Below are 25,473 nucleotides of genomic sequence, written 5' to 3' on the forward strand. Positions count from 1 at the left end.
TTCTTTTATACCTGACAGTAGAGTGCATTTTGACACATCATACATAAATGGCACACAGTTTCTCCTTGGTCTGGTTGTACTTGATGTAGAGTTCCACAGGTCATGTAATCCTAGATTCACACGGGGTAATAATAACCGATTCATTCCTACCCCATACCCCCTCCCCTCCCTTCACTCCCCTCTGTCAAGTCCAAATACCTCCGTGCCCCCCTTATTGTGAATTAGCACCCGCATGTCAGAAGGAACACTTGGTCTTTGGGGATTGCAAGCTCCCCCTCTTGAAGCCCTGTCTACTGACCTCTGTCTACCGCTGGCCCCAAACTCCCCACCACTCAGGACCCACTGGCTCCTTCCATCCCTTCTCAGGGCCCTTCCTCCAAAAACACTTCCATAACCCTACTCCACCCCACCCCGGTTGGCGCCTCTCCTGACTCTGCCCTCAGAGCTATCCACCAAGCTCTCCCAGCTGGGCTCCGGTCCCAGGAAGCGTTCATCACTGCCAAACTGTGAATGATTGACACACAATTTAGCACACCCATCGTGGGTCTCTTCCAGGCTTCTCGTCCACCCTGCAAGGTAAGCATTGCCATCTACGATCATCAGCCTCAAAGCTCAGAAAACAACGCAGCCCAGGTCACAGGTAGAACTGCAGGGGACAGGAACCAGGCTGTGGGGCATGAGTCACAAGCTCCTCCAGCTGCTGCGAATTCCAATGACCCACACTTGCTGGCATTTGCTGAGTTCACACTCTGCTGGGCCCTGGGCTCATTGCTCCATCAATTAGTGCCCTGAAGTCCCTCAAAGGAGGAGGCCCTGTAATGAGCGGCACCCGAGAGGCGTCAGGGCGGAGACTGGCGTGTAGTGAACTCTGTAACTCGATGGCCATTCCTCGGGTGGTTGTTAATAGACCATTCCTTAGAACTGTTGTGATTAACAGAAAAACTGAGAAGACAGTGCAGAGCGCGTCTGAGGACCCCACGCCCAGTTTTCCCTATAAGTAGCATCTTACATGATTTCAGCACATTTGTTACAATTAATTAAACCTTTGTGAATCCGTCTTGATTCACTCATTCTATATTAGTGCAGGTTGAGTAGCCTCATCCCAAATACTCGGAACCAGAGTGTTTCAATTTAGGGAATTTTTTTGGATCTTGGAATATCTGCATATTTATATTAAGATATCTCGGGAAGGGAACGCAATAGTAAACACAAAATTCATTTTTCATATATATCTTATGCATGTAGCCTGAAGAATATTTCAAACATGCCTATGTTTCGACTGTGACCATCACATAATACTGAGGGTAGAATCTTCCACTAGTGTTTTATGTCAGTACTTAAAAAGGGTATTTCAGATTTTGGATTTTTAGATTAAGATGTTCATCAGAAGCAGGGTGCAGTGGCACACACCTGTAATCTCAGTGGCTTGGGAGGCTAAGGTAGGAGGATCGTGAGTTCAAAGCCAGCTCAGCAACAGCAAGGCGCTAAGCAACTCAGTGAGACTGTCTAAATAAAATACTAAATAAGGCTGAGGATGTGGCTCGGGTGCCAAGTGCGCCTGAGTTCAATCCCTGGTCCCCACCCCCAAAGGAAAAAAAAAAAAAAGATGCTCATCAGAAATGGCCTTCAATTAACTGGCTTAATCCTGGTTAGTCCATGAAGAGCTTGTCCCAGAGGACGCACCTGTGGCCCCTATTGGCCGTGAGCTCCTGGGGCAAGGCCCTCTCCCTGTGGGTCTAGCTGAAGGTGGGTAGGAAAATAATGGGGGCTTCTCTTCCCCTTAGTCCTGAGGTCCCCGTGCAGGCAGGAGGCCCTGGGGGGCTGTCTGGGCTGGAAGGGAATGGTGAGGGGCTTGGGAGGGAGACAGGCCCCAGGTCTTCAGGGCACCTCCCAGCCATGGATGCTGACCCTTAGCCCACCTGCAGCCTCGTCTTTTCTAGAAAGCCCCTCCTCCAGCCCTGGGCAGCTACAATCACTCTATGAACAGCGTCAACCCCCAGCTGCTGCGAGCCTGAGAACCAGGGAGTCTGGCCAAGGACCGCCTTCTGAGCAGCCCCTGAGGGCGCTGGCTGGGAGGGCGCTCTCCTCTGCTTTGGGGCAGGAATTTCTCCACTGCCCCTGCGGGCCAGGTGGGCATTCCCCCAGGTGGGCCCCCTTTGTCCTCAAAGGATGCCACTTGCCGCCTCCCCCATATAAGTCCTCCCCTGCTCTAGTGGCAGAGCAGTGGGGGCTGCTGGAGAGGTCTGCGCGTACCTGACTGCGGGAGCTTCCACCATGACCGGGTGTTTCTATGGCATCTTGCTGCTGCTGGCTGCAGCCACCCTGGGGCTGGGTCAGGGGCCGTTCCCCAAGCTCAGCCTCCCAGGCCTGTGGCACAGCTATGACTGTGGGATCCGGGGCATGCAGCTGCGCGTCATTCCAAGGCCAGGCCAGACAATCCGCTTCAAGGTGCTGGGTGAGTGCTGGGAGAATCCTGGTCCCCTTCCCCTCCCGGGCTGCTGCTGCTAGGAGGACCCTTCCCCTGGAGCCAGGCTGGAAGAGCAGAGGCATCCCTCCCAATAGAGGTGACCAGCCCCCCACACATAAAGGTGGGCAAGGGAGGGGGGGGTCACCTCCCCCTGGTCACCAGCCACTTCTCCCTCGTCACTGTGCACAGGTATCACCTGGCATCTTGTTGAGGCAGCCCTAGCCTCTGCATCTCTAACCACAGACAGTTGAGGCCAGGTGGCTGGTCCACAAATCACTCTCTGGGTACAGTCTAGTATGGAGAAAAGGGGGTGCAGCCTTGCAATGGAGATTTACACAAGCAGCTTCTAGGCTGTGTGCTCTCGGGCACCTGACAGACCTCCGTGAGCCTCGTCTGCAAGGTGGGAAAGAACTCGGCCTTGCCGGGCGCACTGAACGAGAACCCTGGAGGCACCCACTCTGGAAGGTGCCCTGGCTGTTCCGGGCTAACAAGGTGGGTGTCCCCAGGTGATTGTGGCAGCCATTTAACCTGGCAAACGGCTCAGTCCTTTCTACAAACACACCCAGCGCTGGAGTCCTCATTCTGCCCCCATTGCGTGTGCCTGAGAAAGCTCAGCCACCTTGTCCACAGTGTGGATAACTGAGCCCACAGGAAGTGAAGTTCTCAGCCCACCGCCTGAGACCCGGATCCTCGGCACCATGTCTCCGTGCCTGCTGCTGGGTGCTATCGCCAGAGAACCCCAGCTGGAAATTTGTACCCTTCCAGACGTGGGAACCCAGACCAGCAAAGGCAGAGCCTTGTCCAAGACCAGGCTGGTCCTGGGTCACCTGCCTCCTGCGTGGGCCCCAGCAGCCACCTTTTAGCACCCTCAAGCTCTCCCTCCCTCTTCCCTTTCCCCCATCTCAGACGAATTTGGGAACCGGTTTGAAGTGAATAACTGCTCCGTCTGCTACCACTGGGTCACCTCCACGCCCCAGGAGCTGGTCGTCTTCTCAGCCGACTACAGAGGCTGCCACGTGCTGGAGAAGGTAGGCCGGCTGGCTGCTCTGGGCCACCAAACTTGTCCTAAGGACCCTGCCTCTCCTGGGCCAGGGGAGACCAGACCCCAAGAAGGGTCGGGGAGCCCTGGGTGGGGAGGTGGTTGGGGAGATCACTTCCTGGGTGCAGGTCTTCCCAGGACCCCGCATCTGACCCAGCTCCCTGCCCCGCCGTCGGCTCAGCCCTTGCCGACCCCTCGTCCTCTGCCTGGTCTCGGCTGCTCTTGCCCAGCTTCTCTCTGTGGCCCTCTCACCTGCAGGATGGGCGGTTCCACCTGAGGGTCTTCATAGAAGCTGTGCTGCCAGATGGTCATGTGGATATCACTCAGGAGGCCACTCTGATCTGTCCTAAACCTGACCACACCTGGACTCTGGACTCCAGCCTGGTGGCGCCCACCACACCCTCACCTTCCACCCCTCATCTGTTTCCCCTCCGCCCCACCTCCAGCCACCCCTCGCCTGGCTCTGGCTACACCTTGCCCACCCCATTGTACCTAGAACACGGTTTCGTCCATCTGACTGCTGCTCCCCTGTCCTTCGGACCAGGGCCTACAGGCCCCACCCTGGCACGGCCTCAGCGGGGCACCACGGACCACTGGGAAGTGGATGAGCCTGACTACATTGGTGTGTAGGACAAGCCCTCTGGACCACGGGAGGCCTAACAGCCTCTGGCTGGGCTCTCATCACTGTCCCCAACCCTAGGTGCCCACCTGCCGCAGGAGCAGTGCCAGGTGGTCTCTGGGCACATTCCCTGCGTGGTGAGAAACAGCTCCAGGGAAGCCTGTCATCAGGCTGGCTGCTGCTATGACGACACCAGGGAAGTGCCCTGTTACTATGGCAACACAGGTACAACCCCCCGCCCCCCAGCACTGACCTGCTCTCCTGGACTCTGTGCCCGCAGGAGAGGCGCCTCTGCTATCTGCTGCTCCACCTCAGTGGGTGGCAGAGACCCTTCGATGAAGGACGGCACATCCTGCTTGCCTTCTGACAACTGTCCCCAAAGCACACCCCTGACCTTGAGATTTAAAACATCTAATCCTTTGACCTTACTTCAAGGGTCCACCTCAACCCTTTTGTGGATGAGAAATGGGTCGATAGAGGATTCACTCAGGACAGCACCAGCCTAAATGGGGACAGTACAGGGCCCAGGTCTCCTGGCTCCCAGGCCAGTGCTGAAGCATTCTCCTCCCAGCTCATTCCCCCATCTCTGTGCTGGATGGGTCCTAGCCCACGGCCCTGATCGGCCTCGGGGGTCTCTTTGTTCCAGCCACCGTCCAGTGTTTCAGAAGTGGCTACTTCATCCTGGTCGTTTCTCAAGAAACGGCCTTGGCACGCAGCATCACGCTGGCCAACATCCACCTGGCTTATGCCCCTGCCAGCTGCCCCCCAACCCAGGAGACGAGTGCTTTCGTGGTCTTCCGAGTTCCGCTCACACACTGCGGCACCACGGTCCAGGTAGGAGGGAGAACATGGGCGGGAGCCATCTCACCCCCCGGAGGGCCTCACTCGCTTTCTCTGCCCTCAGGCAGTTGGCAATCAGCTCATCTATGAGAACCAGCTGGTGTCTGACCCTGACATCCAGAAGGGACCCCAGGGTTCCATCACTCGGGACAGCACTTTCCGGTGAGAGGGAGCCCTCCTTGAACAGGCCAGGCCTTGGGGGTGGGTGTGAGGGAGCTAAGGCAAGCCCAGGACGGGCTTTGGGGCCAGCTGCATCAAATTCAGGCTCTGTTACCTCGGTCATGTGGCCTTAGATGAGATGCTCACCTCTTGGGCCTGTCCTACAGGGCAGGGGGAATGGCCCTTCCCCAGGGCTGACCAAGCATTAAGTGCCTCGTCTGTGCCTGGCATATGGGACTCGGACAGAAGCCAAGGGCAGTTCCTGAGAGTCCTGCTTCTACCCCTCTAAGAACTAGACTCAGTGCCTGAAGGTGTCCCCTGCTGGGCCCCAGGAAAGGGCTGAGTCTGCTGCCACCTGCTAATCTCAGGTTAAAAAGCCACAGATGAGGCAGATACCTCCAGCTGAAGTTCTCTAAGGATGTGGTAGAGGAAGGAAATGGGGGAACAGCCTTGGGGGCCTCCCGGATGTGCTGGCTCAGGTAGCCCAACCATCCCAGGATGCTAGTAGGAGTGACCAAGAAGGCAATCTGTCATGCCCAGCTTTGAACCTCCACTGCGATTGTGTGACCACAGTAGACCATACACCAGCCCCAGCCTGGTCCCTGCTGGAGAACTGATCCTAACTATGGATTGTAGGAATTCTGTGCTTGGCACCATGTGGATGCCCGAGTATCCCCTTCTCTCCCCGCCGTACCTTCCAAGAAGGTTGGGCAAGAAACTGGGGTCAGGGCCCAGGTGTCTTTTGCTTGAAGCAGAGTCCTTCTGGCCCAGGAGGTGGGGAGAGAAGTTCCTGTCATGCTGTGGACACTTGGACTTGGGTGCTATTGGAATAAGTCAGAATTCAGCACAGTAATCGGGGATTGCCAGAGGAAAAACAGCTGTCACCCCTCAAGACTAAGCAGGAGGGCCCCTAAGATGACACAAGGCCAGACAGGGCGAGGGGCCTTCAGAACAGGGTGGAGTCACTATGGCTACACAGCACCTACCTGGAGCCAGGTGCAGGCCCATCTGCAGTGGGGATGAAGGACCACCGTGGCATGTGGGCCCTAGACACCGTGACGGGCCAACCACAGCTGCAGGTTCAAGCAAGATGCCGATGCTCTCCTGTTCTCACTGAGGACTTATGGCCAGAGCCCTCAGAGGGCGGCCACTGGGGCTTGGGTTAAACCGCTCGCTCATGGTCCTGTCGCTAAGAAGTTGCAAGCCCAGATCTCCCCACCAGGCCCAACTGTCGGGCTCCAAAGGCCTCGAATGCCACCAGGAGCCAGCCCCAGAAGGCCCTGTTGTCATCTTGATCCTAGCCTAGAGTAGGGCCTGGCACAACTGGATCCAGCTGTCTCAAAAAGACCGGGTGGGCAGGGCCGAGCTTCCTCTGCCCGCTGGTCAGCACTGCCCGTGGCCCTGTGCTTGGAGTGTCCATCCTCTGCCCCATGTTGTGACCATAGCGTTGGTACCCTCTTGGGGCCAACGGGACACCCTGACTCGTCTTCTCCCCACCTTCTTGCTCTTGACTCCAGGCTTCACGTCCGCTGTCTCTTCAACGCTGGTGACTTCCTACCCATCCAGGCATCCATCGCCCCGCCCCCGTCGCCTGCCCCTGTGACTCAGTCGGGCCCCCTGCGGCTGGAGCTGCGAATTGCCAAGGGTACGGTAACCCGCTGCTTTCTCTTCCTGCTCCCAGTTTCTTGAGGCACAGCCCCTCTCCCTACAGAGCAGCCCCTCTCCCTACAGACGAGACCTTCAGCTCCTACTACTGGGAGGATGACTACCCCCTGGTGAGGCTGCTCCGAGAACCGGTCCACGTGGAGGTCCGGCTTGTGCAGAGGACAGACCCTGGTCTGGTCCTGGTGCTGCACCAGTGCTGGGCCACTCCTAGTGCCAACCCTTTCCAGCAGCCCCAGTGGCCCATCCTGTCAGACGGGTGAGTGACAGCAGGTGACTAAGTTGTCCCGGGCTCCCTCCCAGCTTGCCTCACCTCCCAGAGACCCTCCTGACTTCTCTCCCTCCCAGGTGTCCTTTCGAGGGTGACAGCTACAGAACCCAAATGGTATCCTTGGACAAGGCAGAGCTGCCCTTCCGGTCTCACTACCAGCGCTTCACGGTCGCCACCTTTGCTCTCCTGGACTTTAGCTCCCAGAGAGCCCTCAGGGGCCCGGTAAGAAGGACCCAAGTCCCTCATCTGAGTTGGGGATAAGCTGGTCTCCAAATGTCCCCAGCACCCTGTGAATGGATGCCCTTCACCCTGGCCCAGGATGGCGGTTGGCTTTCACCGAGTGTGGCAGACAGCAGTGGACACAGGGTTCTGATCTTAGGTCAGTGCAGAAGCCACTGACAAATAGTTCCAGAAGGAAGAAGGGGAATGCCCAGCTGGGCTGCAGTCGGCTCTGAATCTGACCTGGCCACGGTGTGCTAGCACGGCCTCGCTTCCGATTCCAGAAACAGCAGCATGTTCACTGAGTTTCTTATAACTCGGCAACTGCTCTAGAAGGCAAAAGTGGATAAGCGTAGACTGTTTAGATTTGCTGAATATTAATATACAGATGGCACCAAAAGCAGCACAGTACTCTCCAACTCTGGGGCTGTTGCACAACACATCTGTCACAGAATGCACAGATTGCTTTACGTCACTGCCTCTTACTACAACAGACGCAGACGAATCCCTCTGGTAGGCACCCTTGGCAGGCTGCCTTCTCGTCTCGCCAGCATGCAGCCTCCTGAGCCAAGAGACGCTCCCAGGCTAGATGAGGGGCATCCATAGGTGGGGCCTATAGGCACCCGGTCAGGTCACTTCCTGCCTCTACTCCTCTTGGGTGTTTCCCCTGACCCCGTTTCTGGAAGCGGTGGTAACTGGTCATCCCCTCTGTTCCCAGTTACTAGTCTCTGGGGCCAGGAAGACCGGTTGGCAAATGCGTTCTCCAGCTGTCTGGTCAAACCCCACCTCGGAATCCCCTCTGGAAGGGAGCCATCCAGCCCTGTAGCCGTTCAGCACCAGAGGCGGGGTGGTGGAGCAGCTGAGGGCTGGGGCTCCACCCAACAGCGCAGTGGTCCCTGCCTGCGGGGCCCTCTACTGCAGTCTTGGGCCCTCGGGAGAAAGGCCTGGACCCCAACTGGGGAAGCAACACATACAACCCTGAGCCTCGTGGGCACAGGGCAGCGGTTGCACTCGGCACACCCAGATTTCTCTGGCTGGCAGCAGCATAAACTTGGCCCCACACCCCATGCCACCTCCCTGCTTGGCACTTCCTGCCCAGTGGCCCCGAAGCCTTGACGTCTCTCTCCTCCCACCAGGTCTACTTCTTCTGCAGCGCCTCTGCCTGCTACCCCTCGAGGCTGCAGACATGCTCCCCCACGTGTGCCTCGGGGACTGCAAGTGAGTCCAGGGGAAGGGAGAGTTCTTCAATCCTACGCCAAGCCTGAGTCTGATGCTGGGACCCGAGGAGCTAGAGTCCAACCCGTGGTATGGCTCTTTCCCCGGGCAGGACAGCGACGATCCTCAGGTTACCACAACAGCACCACCAGGTCCGTGGACATCGTGAGCTCTCCAGGACCCATTGGCTTCCGGGACTCTTATGGATGGAGGACCACAGGTACCAGGGCTTGTGGTGGGTCCTCGGGCCTTGGGCCCCCTGAAATGCTGACAAAACAGGGAAGCTCTGGCCCTAGAGAAGGCAGGACGTGGTGTAACGCCACTCAGTGAGGAAATAGTCCCGCTCGCCCTGGGCCCCTTATCTGTGAAAGGCAACTTCAGTAGTGGTGGCAGAGGCGTGGGATTGCCAAGGTCAAGGAAGGTCAGTGTGGAAGAGTGGGGGTGGGGCCAGCCCCACACTCCTTGCCATCCCTCTCTCCAGCAGGCTCCAGCAGGAACTCCAACCCAAGGCCACTCCTCTGGGTCCTCCTCTGCTGCTGGCTGCTGCCCTGGTTTTGCAGGCTGCTGGGTCTGTGGGCCTGAGGGGGGCCTGGGCTCAGTCTGAGAGGCACCCAATAAACCATTGTTTCAAACCTACCAAAGGCTGTTGTGAAGTGAATCACGAAATCTAGAACAGAATTATTGTCCGAGGAAACCTGTTCCTTAGCGTCAGCTGTCAGAGGTCACAACTTTGAAAGTCGGGGGCATTGCATAATGATTCAGTCAACGACAGACCACATAGACGGGGTCCCATAAGATACCAGAGCTGAAAAATTCTTTTGGGGGAAAGGGGGGATGCTGGGAATTGAACTTGGGCACTTGACCCCTGAGCCACATCCCCAGCCCTATTTTGTATTTAGAGACAGGGGCTCACCTTAGCACTTTGCTTTTGCTGAGGCTGGCTTTAAACTCGCGATCCTCCTACCTCAGCCTCCCACCCTGTTATTCCAGCCGCAGCCTGGTGATTCTCCGAGTTTGCTAATGCTCCCGAGAGCATCAAGGAGCCATGTGCAGCAATTGACCTGCCCCAACTAGGTGTATACACTACACCATTCATGTTCACGTGACTGTGAAACCACCTAACGACACAGTTCTGGAGTGTATCCCGTGGTTAACCACTCCATGACAACACTTCATATTCCATGCCCTGGGCAGTGTCTGCTGTCTCTCAGGCCTGAATTTAGGGGACTCTGCCTCCCTGCAAGGAGGGGTGGCATTCCAGAGACAACACACAAAGTTACAGGAAGATCAAAAGGTGGAGTCCAAACAGCGGATCTGGGACTGGGAAACCTGGCGGCAACTGACGGCCACGAGACTTGTCCACTGCCCTCAGGAGTTCTGACTGGGGCAGCCTCAGAGCACCTGTGTAGCTGTCCCCCAGGGTAAGGGGATGCCGGAGCTCCCTGTCTACCAGCCTGGCACTAAGGGACGCTGGGCTATGCTGCTGACCACTAACCTCCGCAGATCTCACTCCTGTGGCCTCCCAACTCCCTTTGGGCCCTGCCACCTGGACACAGCCACCAGACAGGTCAGCTCCATGCTGACTACGCTGCCAACCCCCTTCCCTGTGCATAACTTGGGCCTTTATCCCACTTTGCAGCAAAGACCCCCTGAGACTGACAGGTAGACTGAACCTGGAGAGGGGGAGTGGCTGGGGAGGGTGTGGGTTCAGGCTGGGGCATAGGGAGAAGAATCGGGTAGCAAAGGCTGAAGAGGCTTTGGGGGGCCTCGGGTAGCACGTGTTCTTAGAGTTGGCACGAAGGGAACGCCAGTGCTCAAGTCGGGCAGTGGCCTTGGTTCTACGCAGGCCCCCCTGCCTCACGGCTGGCTCTGGCCTACCTGATCTTTTTCATCTTCAGGGTCATGGTCAGGCAGATGGATTCCAAGCCAGGCCACCTGAGTGACAGCTCTGCTTCCTACCAGCTGTGTGATATGAAGTGCATTACGGAACTTCTGAGTCCACCTTCTCCTGTAAAATGAAGACAGTACCTATCCCCGCAGGAATATTGGATGAAATGAGTTAAGAAGAATGCTTAGATCAGTGTGTAACAGCCAACATGTACTGAGTGTTATTAGCTACTAACTAGAACTTCTTCCTGACCCCAAACTAAGGCTCACCTAGCCCCCACCCCACACCCCCTATAGGAGAACAGGTTTGCTTGCCAAGAAGAGGAGGCGCTGGGAAACTGCTGCCTTCGGGCTTTTCTGGCAGTGTCAGCAGAACAGTGACACACTGAGGACCAGAAAGCCAGGCACCTGCCTCGGAAATTAGGTAACTTCATTCTCTGGACTTGTCTTCCCAGCTGGGGAATAGCGCCAGCCAGTCCAGCCCTGCCAGCTTCCCTCTTGTACAGGAGGGCCTAAGACATACTCTACAGGGTCAGTGTGGAAGTAGCGAGGGTTCTGGGCTCGGTTGCCTGGAGGAGCCTGGCTGCCCAGGGTTCTGGGCTATAAGCATCTGCTCCTTCTCCCTCCCCCTCATCCGACAGGCCCCTACAGAATTTCAGTAGGCACAGGAAGCTGGATTGAGGAATGGCACTGAGGTTCTGTTTAAACAAAGCATTGTTCCACAGTGCCAACTGGAGTCAAACTGACTTTCTAACTTTTTTAAAACGCAAGAGTAAATATCTTGCATCATTTCCAATTATAGTTTTTTAGTGCGGGGGGGCCTACTGGGGATTGAACCCATAGGCACTTAACCACTGAACCACATCCCCGGCCTTTTTTTATATTTTATTTACAGACAGGGTCTCTTGGGCTGGGATTGTAGCTCAGTGGTACTGGGTTCGATACTCAGCACCACATTAAAAATAAAGACAGGGTCTCACTGAATTGCTTAGGACCTTGCTAAGTTGCTAAGGCTGGCTTTGAACATGAGATCCTCCTGCCTCAGCCACCCACCTCCCCAAGCCCCTGGGATTACAAGCATATGGCACAGCACCTGGCTTCCTATCATTTTTAATAGATGTTTTCCCTAAATGATGGTTTAACTATGACATATCTGATCTCCTTTTGAAAGAAACCAAACCTATGGTTGGGTAACAAGTGGTAATGCAATGATATAAACTCACAATCTTTGTATACTTTTTTCCTCAGAAGAAATTCACTGATGGAACTGTTGGGTCTAGGGTTGTGGCTCAGAAGCAGAGCACTTGCCCAGCATGTGTGAGGCACTGGGTTCAATTCTCAGCACTGCATATAAATAAATGAATAAAAATAAAAGTCCATCAACATCTTTAAAAAAAACATTAAAAAAATGCACACCCATAAGACTGCAGGGCTTGGAGGTTGTGTGGGTGGCTGCTCCCCCACAGACCAGTATCACTCTAAATCTTTGCCTATCTGAGCAGCAGAAAGCAAATAGCATTGCTATCTTAAAATGGAGCTCTGATAAAGAAGTTAAGCCACTGTATCTTACAAATTGCTCTTTTATCATGTCTGTCTTTCCTTCCTTGCCTGTAAAGAGCATTCACAAATCAAGGAGGTAACATCTTAAAGTTTCCACTGATTGGCCATTGCTCTTGTTTGTTCCAGTTCTAGGGACTGAACCAGGGCCTTGTATACACCAGGCATGTGCTCTACCACTGAGCTACCTCCCCAGCCCCACAGGCTTTTCTTTGTGGGGTTCTTCCTTTCATCTTACTGAGAGGATTATCTAACAGTGAATTTCTTTCCCTCGTATTTGTATCTTTGAATATAGCAAAGACCTTCCCCTAACTTAAAGAATCATAAAAGTATTCATTTGCTTTGTTGTGATTCTCCTGTGACGGTGCAGTTGTTTTCTACTTTCAAGTGTGTGGAGGTACAAAATTTTTTGGCAGGTAACTTTGTAATTGATATTTAAATTATGAATAGGTTTTGTCAACACCTCCGTACCAGGATTCACAGAAAGACAGGAAATCTATGTGGCACTAGGTTCCCTGTGCTCTTGCTGAAGGGAGGCAATCTAAGCTGACTTTCCTAGATATCAAAATCCAGGCGGGGTGTGGTGGCGTGCCTGTAAGCCCAGCAACCTGGGAAGTTAGGGCAAGAGGATGGCAAATCAGAGACCAGCCTGGGCAAAAAACACAACAGCCAGACCCTGTTTCAATAGAAAATGACAAGTGCTGGGGAGGTAGCTCAGTAGTAGAGCACCCCTGGGTTCGAGCCCTAGTACTGGGAAGAAAAAATAAAATCTGAATCTCCCAACTTAAAACTTTGTTCACTTCCCTGTTACCATCTCTGGAGGGAGCATGCATCTGGGTCTTGGGACAAGCTGTCAGACCTGACGGGGAGGAGAGCAAACTGCTTTTGCTGACTTGTGGCAGGGAGCAGAGCTGCTCATGAAAGCTCATTTTCTTTTGTTGTTTTTTCCTTCTTCCTGACTTTTGGGCCACAGCTAAGTGAGACTAGAGTAGACCCCTATTTCTCCTCCCCTACCTCTGACTCCCACATATGTACACTCTGCATTAGGATCAAACTGATGTCACCAAAGGTGCTTTGTCTTAAATAAAGAGGAGAGAATGCTTCACAATCTGTTGCTCAACTTCAATAAAATTGAACTCCTTGAAGCCGGGTGTGGGTGGAGCATGCTGTAGTCCTAGTGGCTCAGGAGGCTGAGGCAGGAGGATCATGAGTTCAAAGCCAGCCTCGGCAACAGGGAGGCACTAAAGCAACTCAGTGAGACCCTGTCTCTAAATAAAATATACAAAATGGGGCTGGGGATGTGGCTCAGTGGTCGAGTGCCCCCGAGTTCAATCCCTAGTACCCCCCACGACCCCCCAAAATTAACTCCTGGCAGCACAGCTCCATGGCCAGGCCCCACTTCTGTTTCAGCAGCAGGGCTAGATCGATGTTCTGAAGCAAACACTAAAATGCCAGATTGTAAACATTTTAAAACGCGTTTAAACCATTGTGAACTAACATGAGAAAACAGAAAAAAAAAAAAAGCATGCAGGCAGGACAAAAATAAAAGCAAGAACCCTGGGAAGTAAAACCAGTTTCTATTTTGGGAATTTCTACAGAATCCTAGAGACCTTAACCTTCTGGCTCCTTGAGTGGAGGAGCCTGCAAATTAGGCCTGGAGCCTGCCAAAGGCTGGGGAGTCCAGATGCAGGCTCCTGGGGAAGCTGGGATCCAGAGGGCTCAGTCCTCAGTGTAAAGAGTGAATAGGAGGGGGCTGGGGATGTGGCTCAAGTGGTGGTGCGCTCACCTGGCATGCGTGCGGCCCGGGTTCGATTCTCAGCACCACATACCAACGGGGATGTTGTGTCCGCCGAGAACTAAAAAATAAATATTGAAAATTCTCTCTCTCCTCTCTCACTCTCTTTAAAAAAAAAAAAAGTGAATAGGAGGGCAGCGAGGAATCTCGCCTATCTTGATCTTGGTGCTGATGAATTTAAAAACACCAGGCAAATTAGAAGTACAATTCCCCTTCCCTGCGTGTACAATCCAATTCACCACTGAAGGGGAAAGGAGGTAGGAGAACCCTCAGAGGTTCATTCTGAAAAAAAGACCTCAACGACTAATTTAAAGCAATTCCAGGGTGATCATTAAAGTAATCCCTAGCTTCAGGCAGAAGCCAATGCAAATCCCATCTGAAAGGATGTCATTTCAGCCAGACTCAAAAATTTCTTTCGGATAAAACTACAAATCAAATGAACACCTCAGAAATCGTAGAGTGCTAAATGACAAGTGCTAAATGAGCCAGAAGACAGTTGCAACATGTTATTGACAATGGGCTGCCATCCAAAACAGGTATGTTTTTAAATGCTACAAATCAGTAAGGAAAAAAAACAGAAAAATAGGCAAAGGGTCCCAATAGGCCTATCACAGAATATAAATTCAATTGGCCCAGAAGTAGATGAAAAGATGTTTGACCTTGGGCTGGGGGCTTAGCTCAGTGGGTAGAGGGGCCCTGGATCATCCCCAGCACTGCAAAAAAAAAAAAAAAAATGCTCAAACTCACCGGAACCATGGATGTTAAAATTAAACTTCAAGCCGGATGCGATGGCCCACACCTGTAATCCCAGCAGCCCGGGATCAAGAGTTCAAAGCCAGCCTCAGTGTTAGAGCACTTGCCCAGCAGGTGTGAGGTGTCTGATCCCCAGCACCACGGGGAAAACAAAAAAAAAAAAAAAAAAAAAAAAAACACTGAGAAAGTGAAGTAAAAGAAAGCAGGTTGAATAATTTTATTTATAAAAAGTTCAAAACTCAACAAAATAACCCCAATGAAGCAATTAGTAACACCAATTTCAGAATTCTGGTTTTCTCCTCTATGTAGGGGGCGGAGGGAAAGATGCACTGAGGAAACGCCCTCAGGATCCTGATGCTAATTTTTCATCTGGCTGGAGGATACAAGGTTCTTCACTATTCTTTAAACTGTACAGGTATGTTTTAGGTATTGTGAATGCTTCACAGTAAGTTTCTCAACATGTGGGTTAAGGATTTGTTCCAAATTTTGAAAGTCAGCAGGTAGGACCTTGGACTTGGTGAGCCTGCTATCTCAAGCCTCCTCTCTCTGCACCACAGGCCATGGGCTGTCAGCTCCTTGGCTTCCACCAGTCATCCCCATTCTGTTCCTTTGTCCTGTGTCCACCTAGTGAACTTCTGATTTTCCAAAATGCTGCTGTCAGCTCCCCTCCAGATTTACGTGGTTTTCAAACCAGTTGTACCCCTGTCCTATGTTGGCACCCCTATGAGAACTCGAGTGTCATGGTTGTGTTCTGTATACACCAGCTTCCTAGTCTGGGTTATGTTCCAGCCACTTTGTGTCCTCAGAGCCTGAATATTAGGGTTATGAATGGAGAAGGCAGTCAAGCCAAACCTTTATACTACAGACATCAATCACCGAGGGCCATCACGGGTCAGCGTAGAGAGATGCATAAATATCTGTCGAGTGCCTCTGAGTGCTAGTTCACTTAATCCTCAACAGCCTACCAAGTGGGCAGCTGAGCTCATTTTTCAGATATGGAAACTGAGACATAAAGACACACATCACTGAGCACTGCAGAGCTGGGTTCAAACCTGGGCTTCCAATTCCAGAGCCCGCACTTAACTCTACCACGCGGCCTGCGCAGTGGTTTCATTAATGAGGTTCTGGCATTCAGTTAGTTAGAAGAGATCAAAATAAAACACACAGACAGTACCTTATTTTAATGCTAGGTCCGAGACGGCTCGGTCTCCCTGTTTCCCTGCCTCCAGCCGCTCAGCAGGGCAGCAAGGATTACTCTGGGCTAGCAGGAGAGAGAGAGAGCGAACACGCCGGGGATCAGCCTTTTATTTGGGGGAAACAAGAGATTCAGGGGAGAATTCCATCCAATGAAGGTTGAGGGGGGGCTGTACTCCAAGGTCAGGGTCAGTGATTGGGTCTCCAGGGTCAGTGGTTACGCACACCCCCACACGGATGGGCTCTCTCATCAGGAAAGGGTCGGGATAACTCCGACACAGCCAGAGTGCCTCAGGCCCTTAACGGGAGTCACCCAATCACGTGTCAGAATGGCTCCCCACATATTCCCCCTTTTTATTCTTAACAATGAGGCGGCGGTTCACTCTCTGGAGTCCCCGGATTCTTGATTGGAAGACTTGCCATCCTATAGTTACAATACAAAAGAGAATTAACAGCAAAGAGAATAATCCAATAAGGTACCAAGCGGAGTGCTTAAGAATATTTCCAGGGTTGAATCCATTTAATTCCTTCAATATTTGGTTAGCCAAAGAAGAAGGATCTGAAAAATCAGCTCTATTATTTTGAATGTCTTGGATATGGTGATGAAGTTCCAGAATATCCAAGCTATTATTACTATTTTGCCAAATACCTAATAAATGGGTTTTAACCTTCTCCCAATCCCAGAGAGAAGCATTGTACTTGGCAGCTGTAACACATACATACTTATAATTAGCATGGCATTTAAGCCTTTCCTTAAATTTTAAGGCTGAAAGTTCATTACCAATGTTAATAACAGTCGCCTCTAAGGCGTTTAACTTAGTCTCAATCCTTTCATCAATATTTACTTGATTACGCAGAGCCTTGGAAGTATTTTGAGCTAAATTATTAAGAAATTTTGCATGCTGAATATTCTGAGACAATGTCAGAGATGCAGAGACGGTTGAGGCAATAAATGAGACCAGTGCAAAGACACCAACAATTATGACTCCAATAGCACGTTTAGGTCTTGTTAGCTGGGCATGAATTTGCTGTAAAACTTGTAAACCAGCATCAGCATACCATGGCTCTGAAATATTAGCAGGTAATAAAACAAAAGAGGGCTGATGAAGTATCAGCACTCCTTTTCCTCCATTATACCTAGAAATACAATTGGTTAGATTGCACTTATTACAAGTAACAAAATATCTATCATCTATCCATCTAACTTTTACATTTCCAATAATTAAAACATAAGGAGATTGGACACAGGCTCTTAGGCCATAGCAAGATCCCTCTTTACAGTTCTTGCCAACAAATTTTGGTAAAGGTTTATCTGTAAAAAGTAAATACTCTGAGGCAGCAATTAAACGCCAAATATCTCTTTGAATGCCTCCTTCACTATAAGTCAAAATATTACTAACAAATCCTGCAGGTGTCATAGCAGAATTTCTTCGTAATTGTCTCTCATCAATTTTTGGAGACCAGTCTAAAATATACCCACTAGCTTTAGACACCTTATGTTGTACAGGAAAGGTATTTACACAATCCATCCATTTAGGAAAGGTGCCAATTTCAATTGTAGAACTATTTGGACAGTGGGGTACCGGTGGAGGTTTTGCAGAAATGACTGGCTTGTTATGGGAAAGTCCCATCTTAATTATTGATCTAGTATTAGGTTTTAAGTCTCCATAAATAGAATTATTTGTCAGTCTAGGTTTACCAATCGCTGTCTTTTCTTCAAATGATACTTTTAGACAGCCAGCATGTTTATCATGTGACCAACATAAAGGTAATTGGGCACTGTAGCCAGAATAATTAAATCTAGTCACATGACTGGGAGTAATATGAGTATCTGTAAATCCTCCCATCATGAATGAGTCATTAGTAAATACTGGAATAGATTCTCCAGTCCACACAGCTGGGTGTACCAGGGGTGGATCTGGGAAATAAGTCCAATAAGTGTCTACTTGATTCCCTTTTACCTGACAGCCCAGTAGGGCAATTACTGTCGCTACCATCAAGACTGGTGTCCTGTTCTTTCCTAGGCGTCGAAGTATTTGGGAAGCCTGGGTTGTCAATTTCTTCACATCTTTCCACGAAATCAGCTTCTCGGCTGGTTCAATCTGGTCTTTCTTCATCTTTTTCCGATATCTCCTCCTTCTGGGTTGTGGCTCCTCCGTGTCTATCCTCAGTCGCTTGAGTCTGGGTTCTATCTCCTCCATGTCTGATAGCACGTTCAGGCACCCAGATAGGACGAAAAGCACCTTCTGGGAAAATACAAGCATGCCCTCGGCCCCACGATATTACCGGATCTGGGCCCTTCCACTGACCAGTCTGTAAATCTTTCCACAGAACTCTGCCTAAAGGGCCTGTCACCGAGGGAGACATTTGCCTCTCAGCAGCAGTGTGACCTTCTGTGTCACAGTTTAAAAAATTTAAAACAAATAAGGCATGATTAAGGCTATTTTGGGGAGTCATTATCTTATTCCCCCTTTTTAATTTTTGTAATTGAAGTTTAATAGATAAATGAGCTCGTTCTACAATGGCTTGACCTTGGGGGTTATAAGGAATTCCTGTTTTATGATTAATTTGAAACTCTTGGCAAAATTGTTGAAAAGCAGAGCTTACATAAGCTGGAGCATTATCTGTTTTAATCTGCATAGGACACCCTAAAACAGAAAAAGCTGCTAAGCAATGAGAAATTACATGTTGAGTATTTTCCTTAGTACGTGCTGTGGCAAAAATAAATCTAGAATAAGTGTCCACTATGACATGCACATAACATTGCTTACCAAATTGAGGAATATGAGTTACATCCATTTGCCATATTTGATTTGGTTTTAATCCACGGGGATTTACCCCTGATGGCAGAGATGGAGTGTAAATAACACACTTAGGGCATTGGCTTACAATCTGACGAGCTTGTTCTCTGGTAATACTAAATTTTTTACGTAAGCTAGAAGCATTTTGATGATGCAAGGAATGGGAAGCTAGGGCACAGTCATATGAAGACATCTGTTGACAAAAAGCTACTAATTTATCAATATTATCATTACCTGCAACCAAAGGTCCAGGGAGGCTAGAATGTGCTCGGATATGTCCAATAAAATATGGGTACTTCCTCATTAGCACTGTCTTTTGTAAATTATGAAATAATTCAAATAACTCCTGTGATGAAGTAAACCCAATAACTGAGGTTTCAATATTTTTGGTAACTCTGACTGCATATAAGCTGTCAGAATAGATATTAATAGGCTCATTTGAAAAATAATCTAAGGCCAAAATCAGGGCTTGAAGTTCTGCCCTTTGAGCTGAAGTATAAGAAGTTTGTATTACCTCTGTGTGAACACGGCTGAAGAAACCTGCCTTACCAGAGCTGGAACCATCTGTGAACACCGATAAAGCTCCCTCTATTGGATGGGAACATACAATCTTTGGAAAAATAAGTGATGTTAATGATGCAAATTGTACAATCTTATCACGAGGATAATGGCTATCTATCTGGCCAGGGAAATCTGCAAAAGCTATCTGCCATGAACTAGAAGTTTGAAAAAGCCAATTAGTCTGTTGAACAGAAAATGGAATAATTATGATATCAGGCTCAGATCCAATTAATTGTAAAATCCTAGTTCTACCCTTAATCACTAATTGAGCTGTAGAATCATGAAAGGGAATTAATGTCTTTTGAGGGGAATGAGATAAGTAAATCCATTCAATAACTCCTAATTTTTGCCATATGGCTCCTGTTGGGGTATGTTCAGTTGGAAATATTAATAAATATATTATTTCTTTAGGATCTATTCTAGTAAGCTGTGCATTTTTAATTGCAATTTCCACTTTCCTTAAGGCTGCTTTGGCCTCCAAAGTTAGTTGACGTGGAGAGGTTGGAGAAGGATTTCCTTGTAATATCTGAAATAAAGGACTTAACTCAGAAGTAGTTAACTTTAAGGATGGTCTTAGCCAGTTAATATCTCCTAATAGTTTTTGAAAATCATTAAGGGTATGTAACTCCTTAACTCTTATCTGAAGATTTTGAGGACGGATTGTACTCCCTTGAATTATCTGACCTAGATATTGAAAAGGAGATACCTTTTGAATTTTTTGAGGAGCTATACTTAAACCCATAGTTGTAAGTGAGGTCTCTAACTGAGTAAAAATTTCTGAAAGTACTTCTGAATTAGCATGGGCCAATAATATATCATCCATAAAATGAATAATGTATGCATCAGGGAAGCTATTTCTAATGGGATCTATTGCCTGATCAACATATTTTTGACACAGGGTAGGGCTATTACGCATTCCCTGAGGGAGGACTTTCCAGCAGTATCTTTTAACAGGTTCCTTAAAATTAACTGCTGGGACAGTGAAAGCAAATTTTTCACAATCTTCAGGATGTAACCTTATAGAGAAAAAAACAGTCTTTTAAATCTATTACCATCAAGCTGTAATCTAAAGGAATGGCTGTGGGGGAGGGAAGTCCTGGCTGTAATGATCCCATAGGCCGAATTGCCTGGTTTATTGCCCTTAAATCCTGTAATAATCTCCAATTTCCTGACTTTTTCTTAATAACAAAAATAGGTGTATTCCAAGGGCTAAGTGTTGGTTCAATATGACCAGCTTGAAGTTGTTCTTCAACTAATCTATGAATTATTTTAAGCTTTTCCCCTGAGATGGGCCACTGAGAAATCCAAATAGGCTCTTCTGTGAGCCATGTAATTTTTTCAGCTGTCTTAAGGATCGGGGAAGTACTCAGTGCCCCTAATAAAAATTTTGTCTTGAAGTATTTACTAATCCTTGTCGTGGAGACTGGCTTGTAAACAGATATTCTTCCTGAAAGTTTTCCCTATCATCTCCAGGAAAATACCTTTGATTAATTTCTTCAACTGACCTTATAGAATTTGGGGTGACTAGTAGCAGTCCCATTTTGGCTAGTATATCTCTTCCCCATAGATTAGCTGGTAAAGACTCTAACACATAAGGCTTGAATATTCCACTGTTCCCATCAGAATCTTCCCAACGGAGATAGTTGGCACTTTGAGCAGGCTGTGAAATTTTTCCTATTCCTTCTAGATTAGCTGAGGCTGTATGTAGAGGCCATGTCCTGGGCCAAAATCGGCTGGACAATATTGAACTATCAGCCCCTGTGTCAATTATTCCTAGGAAATTTTTATTATTAATTCTAAGTTTTAATAAAGGGCGTTCTTGTCGCACTAACTGGGACCAATATACTCTGTCCGGCGGTTTAGAAACTGAATCTGCCGGCAGGTGCCTTTCTGAGACACAAGGCAATAATATTAATTGAGCAAAAATATCCTTTGGGGTGAGTCTTAGGGCATAATTGGATCTTACAGTAACATATAATTGCCCTCTAAATTTTGAATCTATCACACCAGGTATTACTTCAATAGCTCCCTTTAAATTATTACGCCCCAAAATTAAACCTACAGTATTTTCAGGAAGTGGCCCGAAAATCCCAGTAGGGATTTGTGTTGGTCCCGTTTCAGGATCTAATTCAACTGTCTCTGAAGGTCCTAAGAAAACTGTCTGTGATCCATGTCTCTGCTCCGGTAAAAATCGCGGACTGTCCTGGTCGGCGCCGCTAGTGACGTCACACTGTGCGACGTCTCCCCATATTGTTTCTGGGCCCGGGGAGGGGCCGAACGGAAGTTTTTTGTCCCCTCGCTAGGAGGAAATACTTGTGGCGAGAAGGCGGGCTCATCCGCGCCACCCGAATCAACCACGTGGCGCCGAGTCCTGCAATATCTATTATCGCCAGTAGATGGAGCCCTAAACCTAAATTTGCGTTGGCGACATTCGTAGGCGAAATGACCGGGTTTTCCGCAAACGTAACACTTGCTGCGGGACTTCTGAACTGAATTTTGTGGCCCCAAAGTTTCCTTTAATACTGTTGCTAAGGCTACCGTTTGCAACTGAGTGGAATCTAAGTCAGAACACAAGCGAATATACTCAGAAATTGTTCCTTTCTTACGATGGGGGCGGAGAACATCTTGGCAAATTTTGTTTGCGTTCTCAAAAGCCAATTGTCTAACAATAAATTCGCTAGCTCCTGGGTCTCCGATGGACCTGTTCGCAGCCTGATATAGTCGGGCTACGAAATCTGAATAAGTCTCACTGGCACCTTGTCTGATTTTGGTAAGAACTAAATTGGACTGGTCCTTGGGGACAATTTGCCTCCAGGCACGTTTTGCACAATCAGTTATTTGATTGTACACTACAAAATCATAATTTAACTGTCTTTCTAAATCAGCAAAATCTTCAGTCCCTAAAAACATCGTTACTGGCGTTTCTATGCCCTGTCTTCTGTTTCTTTCTGCCTGTTCATTACAAAAATCAGTCCAGTAAGTTTTCCAAAGTAAGTAATCTCCCCCGCTCAGACAAGATCTGGCTAAAAAAACCCAGTCACTAGGAGGAAGGGGTTGTGAGCAGATATTTTCTATCAGACTCTGAACAAAAGGCGAATTTGGGCCGTACGTTTCACATGCATTTTTTAATTCCTTGATAGTTTTAAATGGAATTACAGCATGAATTCTAACTCTCTGATTTTGCTCATCAGTTTGCTCAAAAACTGGAAAGAGGTGAAAACCAGTAGTATCCTCCCCCATTTCTTGAGCCTTCTTAATACCTTGCTGAACTGGGGTAAGAAAAGTCATCTTTAATTTAGCACACCTGTTAAATTTGGTTCTTCTAGCAGGTATCGGCTGAATTTTAAAGGCTTGGGCAGGTGGTGCTAAATGCAATCTATTAAAATTTCTCTCTAAGTCCTGAGTTTCTATGTCTAATTCTTCTTCCTCAGACTGCGAGCTGCTATCAGACTCTGTACTATCGCCATTTGGAATTTGGGTTTCTAACTCACGTGGCTGAGAAGAAACCTGAGCCCCGCTAGGAGTTTCCTTTGTATTTTCCTCTCCAGGAAGATTGGTTACCACTTCTGGAGGGCTCTCCAAGATTAGAGATGCTTCTTCTTTATCATGCTGTTCTGTATAATCTGTCTGCGGGCTAGCTTGCACATTTCTAACCTTTGTTTTAGCTCCTAGCGCTTTTGTTTTAAAACGGCTCAAAGGAAAGGAAATTAACTTAGCCTCAGGCTGATTTTCCATTTGAATAGACCTAATGGCTCTTTGAATACCTCTCAGAAGCTCTTCTGGTGGCCACGGACTCTGGTCCATGTATTCAAAGAGACAAATTTCTAGGGCCGTCCAAGTTTTCTGTATATTCTCTATGCCTCCAGGTATTTCAGTAGAAAGACAAACTCTCTGTAACTTTCTTCCTAATTTCTCCCAAGTAAGTAAATTTGGAGACTCTTGGTCACAAAACCAAGGACAATATTCACCTACAATCTTTAAGAATTGCAATAACTGAGTTTTCTTTATCTGTTTTCCTTTCTGATTAATTATACTGTCTAAAATAGTTAGATACATTTCCTTATCCGAAGAAGTAGAATTTCCCATTTTAAGTAAATTAACGTCTCTTTCCTTCAATAGTTCCTGGTACTTTTGTGACTCAAATGTCACTTTTTTCTTTCTCTTATCTTATTTCTATTTTCTTTATCCTCTTTATTACTTTTGTGACCCAAATGTCACCTCTTTCTTTTCTTTATTCTTTATTCCTTACTTTCCTTTATTTTCTCTTTATTTCTTTATTTCTATTTCCTTATCTTCCTTTCTCTTTATTTCTTTCCCTTAATCTTTTTAGCGCGCGCTCCCACTCAATCTAACTAATTCAGAATGCCCCCCTCTTGGGCGCCAATTCTACCACGCGGCCTGCGCAGTGGTTTCATTAATGAGGTTCTGGCATTCAGTTAGTTAGAAGAGATCAAAATAAAACACACAGACAGTACCTTATTTTAATGCTAGGTCCGAGACGGCTCGGTCTCCCTGTTTCCCTGCCTCCAGCCGCTCAGCAGGGCAGCAAGGATTACTCTGGGCTAGCAGGAGAGAGAGAGAGCGAACACGCCGGGGATCAGCCTTTTATTTGGGGGAAACAAGAGATTCAGGGGAGAATTCCATCCAATGAAGGTTGAGGGGGGGCTGTACTCCAAGGTCAGGGTCAGTGATTGGGTCTCCAGGGTCAGTGGTTACGCACACCCCCACACGGATGGGCTCTCTCATCAGGAAAGGGTCGGGATAACTCCGACACAGCCAGAGTGCCTCAGGCCCTTAACGGGAGTCACCCAATCACGTGTCAGAATGGCTCCCCACACTTAACCATGGCACAGCTCTCCCAGAGGTTGTGGAGGGATTAAAAACTGTGTCCCGGAAGCCAGAAGGCTTAAAATCCCAGCTCCACTACTTACAAGATTGCCTAGGCCAGGGCACTTCTGAGTGTGTTCTCTCATCTACAGAACAGAGCTGACACCACCTGCTGGCAGGGTTGTCCTGGGGGACAGAGGAGCTGAGTCCTGGTTCCAGGTAATCACAGAGACTGATGAAACTACACCGCCCCCAGATGACCTCCTTGGTTAGTGCTCCAAGTTCAAGCATAGCAATGCAGATGCTCCTTGCTTTCAACAGCAGAGAGACATGGGATTTGAGCATACAAAGACTACTTATGTGCCCCTAGGACACAGGAAGTACTGACTATGCCACCTAATGCTTCCTTTAATGCCTAGAATTCTGAATGCTCTTGGATACAAAACAGAGAGCTTGTTACGGCTCACTGGACAATTTGGGCTCAGAAAAGGCGAGCCTTTTAGGACCCACCAACCCACAACAGAGAGCCACCTCCAAGGCAGCTGAGCCAAGTGAGATGTGTGGCAGGGGGTGACAGCTCTCCATTCCATTTAGTTGAAACTGCTACTAGTCTGCCAACCCCCTGCTTTTATGTATCAAAGAGGGAGGGAGACAGGCTGGGCTTTAGACTGAGCCCCAGGGATGACTGTCTCAATCTGCCAGTTAACAGCTGTGGGACATGAAGTTGAAAGACACCAACAAATACAGGGTCCCATCCTTAAGATCAAATCAAGTTTAGAGACTTGCATAAACACCTTCATGGTAACATGTTTAGTTATGCTGGAGACTGAGCCAGACCTCAGAGAGAGGTCACTCACCTGGCAGGGTGGGAACAGGCACTAGAGGCTTCCTAGAGGACAGCCCATCTTTGGGAGAGAAGACTCCAGGGAGAAGAAACTATACAGTAGCAGCAGCAGTAATATAAAAACATAGTATTTATTATGTGCCGCATGTTCCAAGCACTTACATTCAGTCAGTCCATATGATGGCCCCACCTTATGAAGAAACCCAAACTAGTCTGTCTGCCCAAGGTTAATCTACAGCCTACTAAGTGCCAGGGCTGTATTTAAACCAGGGAGTCTGGTTCCACAGTCTACTGCCTTCTACCCTGTACTGCGAAGGAAGAAGCACAAAGCCCTCTGTGGTGTGCTGGGAATAAGAAACCGCTGAGGGTGGCTGAACAGCCCAGCCAGTTGTTTAAGGGTTAAATGTGGAGAATGAATTGGACATTACCCAGGGGCATATATGATGACACAGCCTGTGTGACTCTACATCAGGTACAACCACAATGAGAAGTTAGACTCCAGTTATGTATGATGTGTCAAAATAACTAATTAGCACAAGTACAAAAAAAATTCAATGTGGGGCAGGGGCCTAGCTCAGTGGTAGAGCGCTTGCTTAGCATGCACAAGGCCCTAGGTTCCACCCACCCGACTACAAAACAAAATGTGCATGCAGTGTCCAGAGAGCAGCTTGTTTGAGTGGACAGACGGCTGTAGGACAGGTGATAGATATATCAGTATCTTGTGTCACAAACATCAAGTTCTCAAGAGGCCAGGAAAATGGCA

At 48.9% G+C, this 25,473-nt stretch overlaps 1 protein-coding gene across 1 annotated transcript; it reads left to right on the forward strand.

Moving 5' to 3' along the window:
* The first annotated feature begins 18 nt into the window (after positions 1 to 18).
* Positions 19 to 9,114, forward strand: ZP1 (zona pellucida glycoprotein 1). The gene is made up of 12 exons (XM_081281200.1): positions 19 to 2,455; positions 3,374 to 3,495; positions 3,765 to 4,128; positions 4,207 to 4,350; positions 4,772 to 4,959; positions 5,030 to 5,127; positions 6,642 to 6,769; positions 6,856 to 7,045; positions 7,135 to 7,279; positions 8,413 to 8,494; positions 8,604 to 8,711; positions 8,976 to 9,114. Exons 1-12 carry the CDS (start codon positions 2,275 to 2,277, stop codon positions 9,071 to 9,073), a joined length of 1,848 nt encoding a protein of 615 aa, XP_081137326.1. The 5' UTR covers positions 19 to 2,274; the 3' UTR covers positions 9,074 to 9,114.
* Positions 9,115 to 25,473: the final 16,359 nt, after the last annotated feature.

This window comes from Spermophilus citellus (assembly GCF_964194105.1).
Source record: "Spermophilus citellus genome assembly, chromosome: 2".
NCBI classification, from domain to species: domain Eukaryota; kingdom Metazoa; phylum Chordata; class Mammalia; order Rodentia; family Sciuridae; genus Spermophilus; species Spermophilus citellus.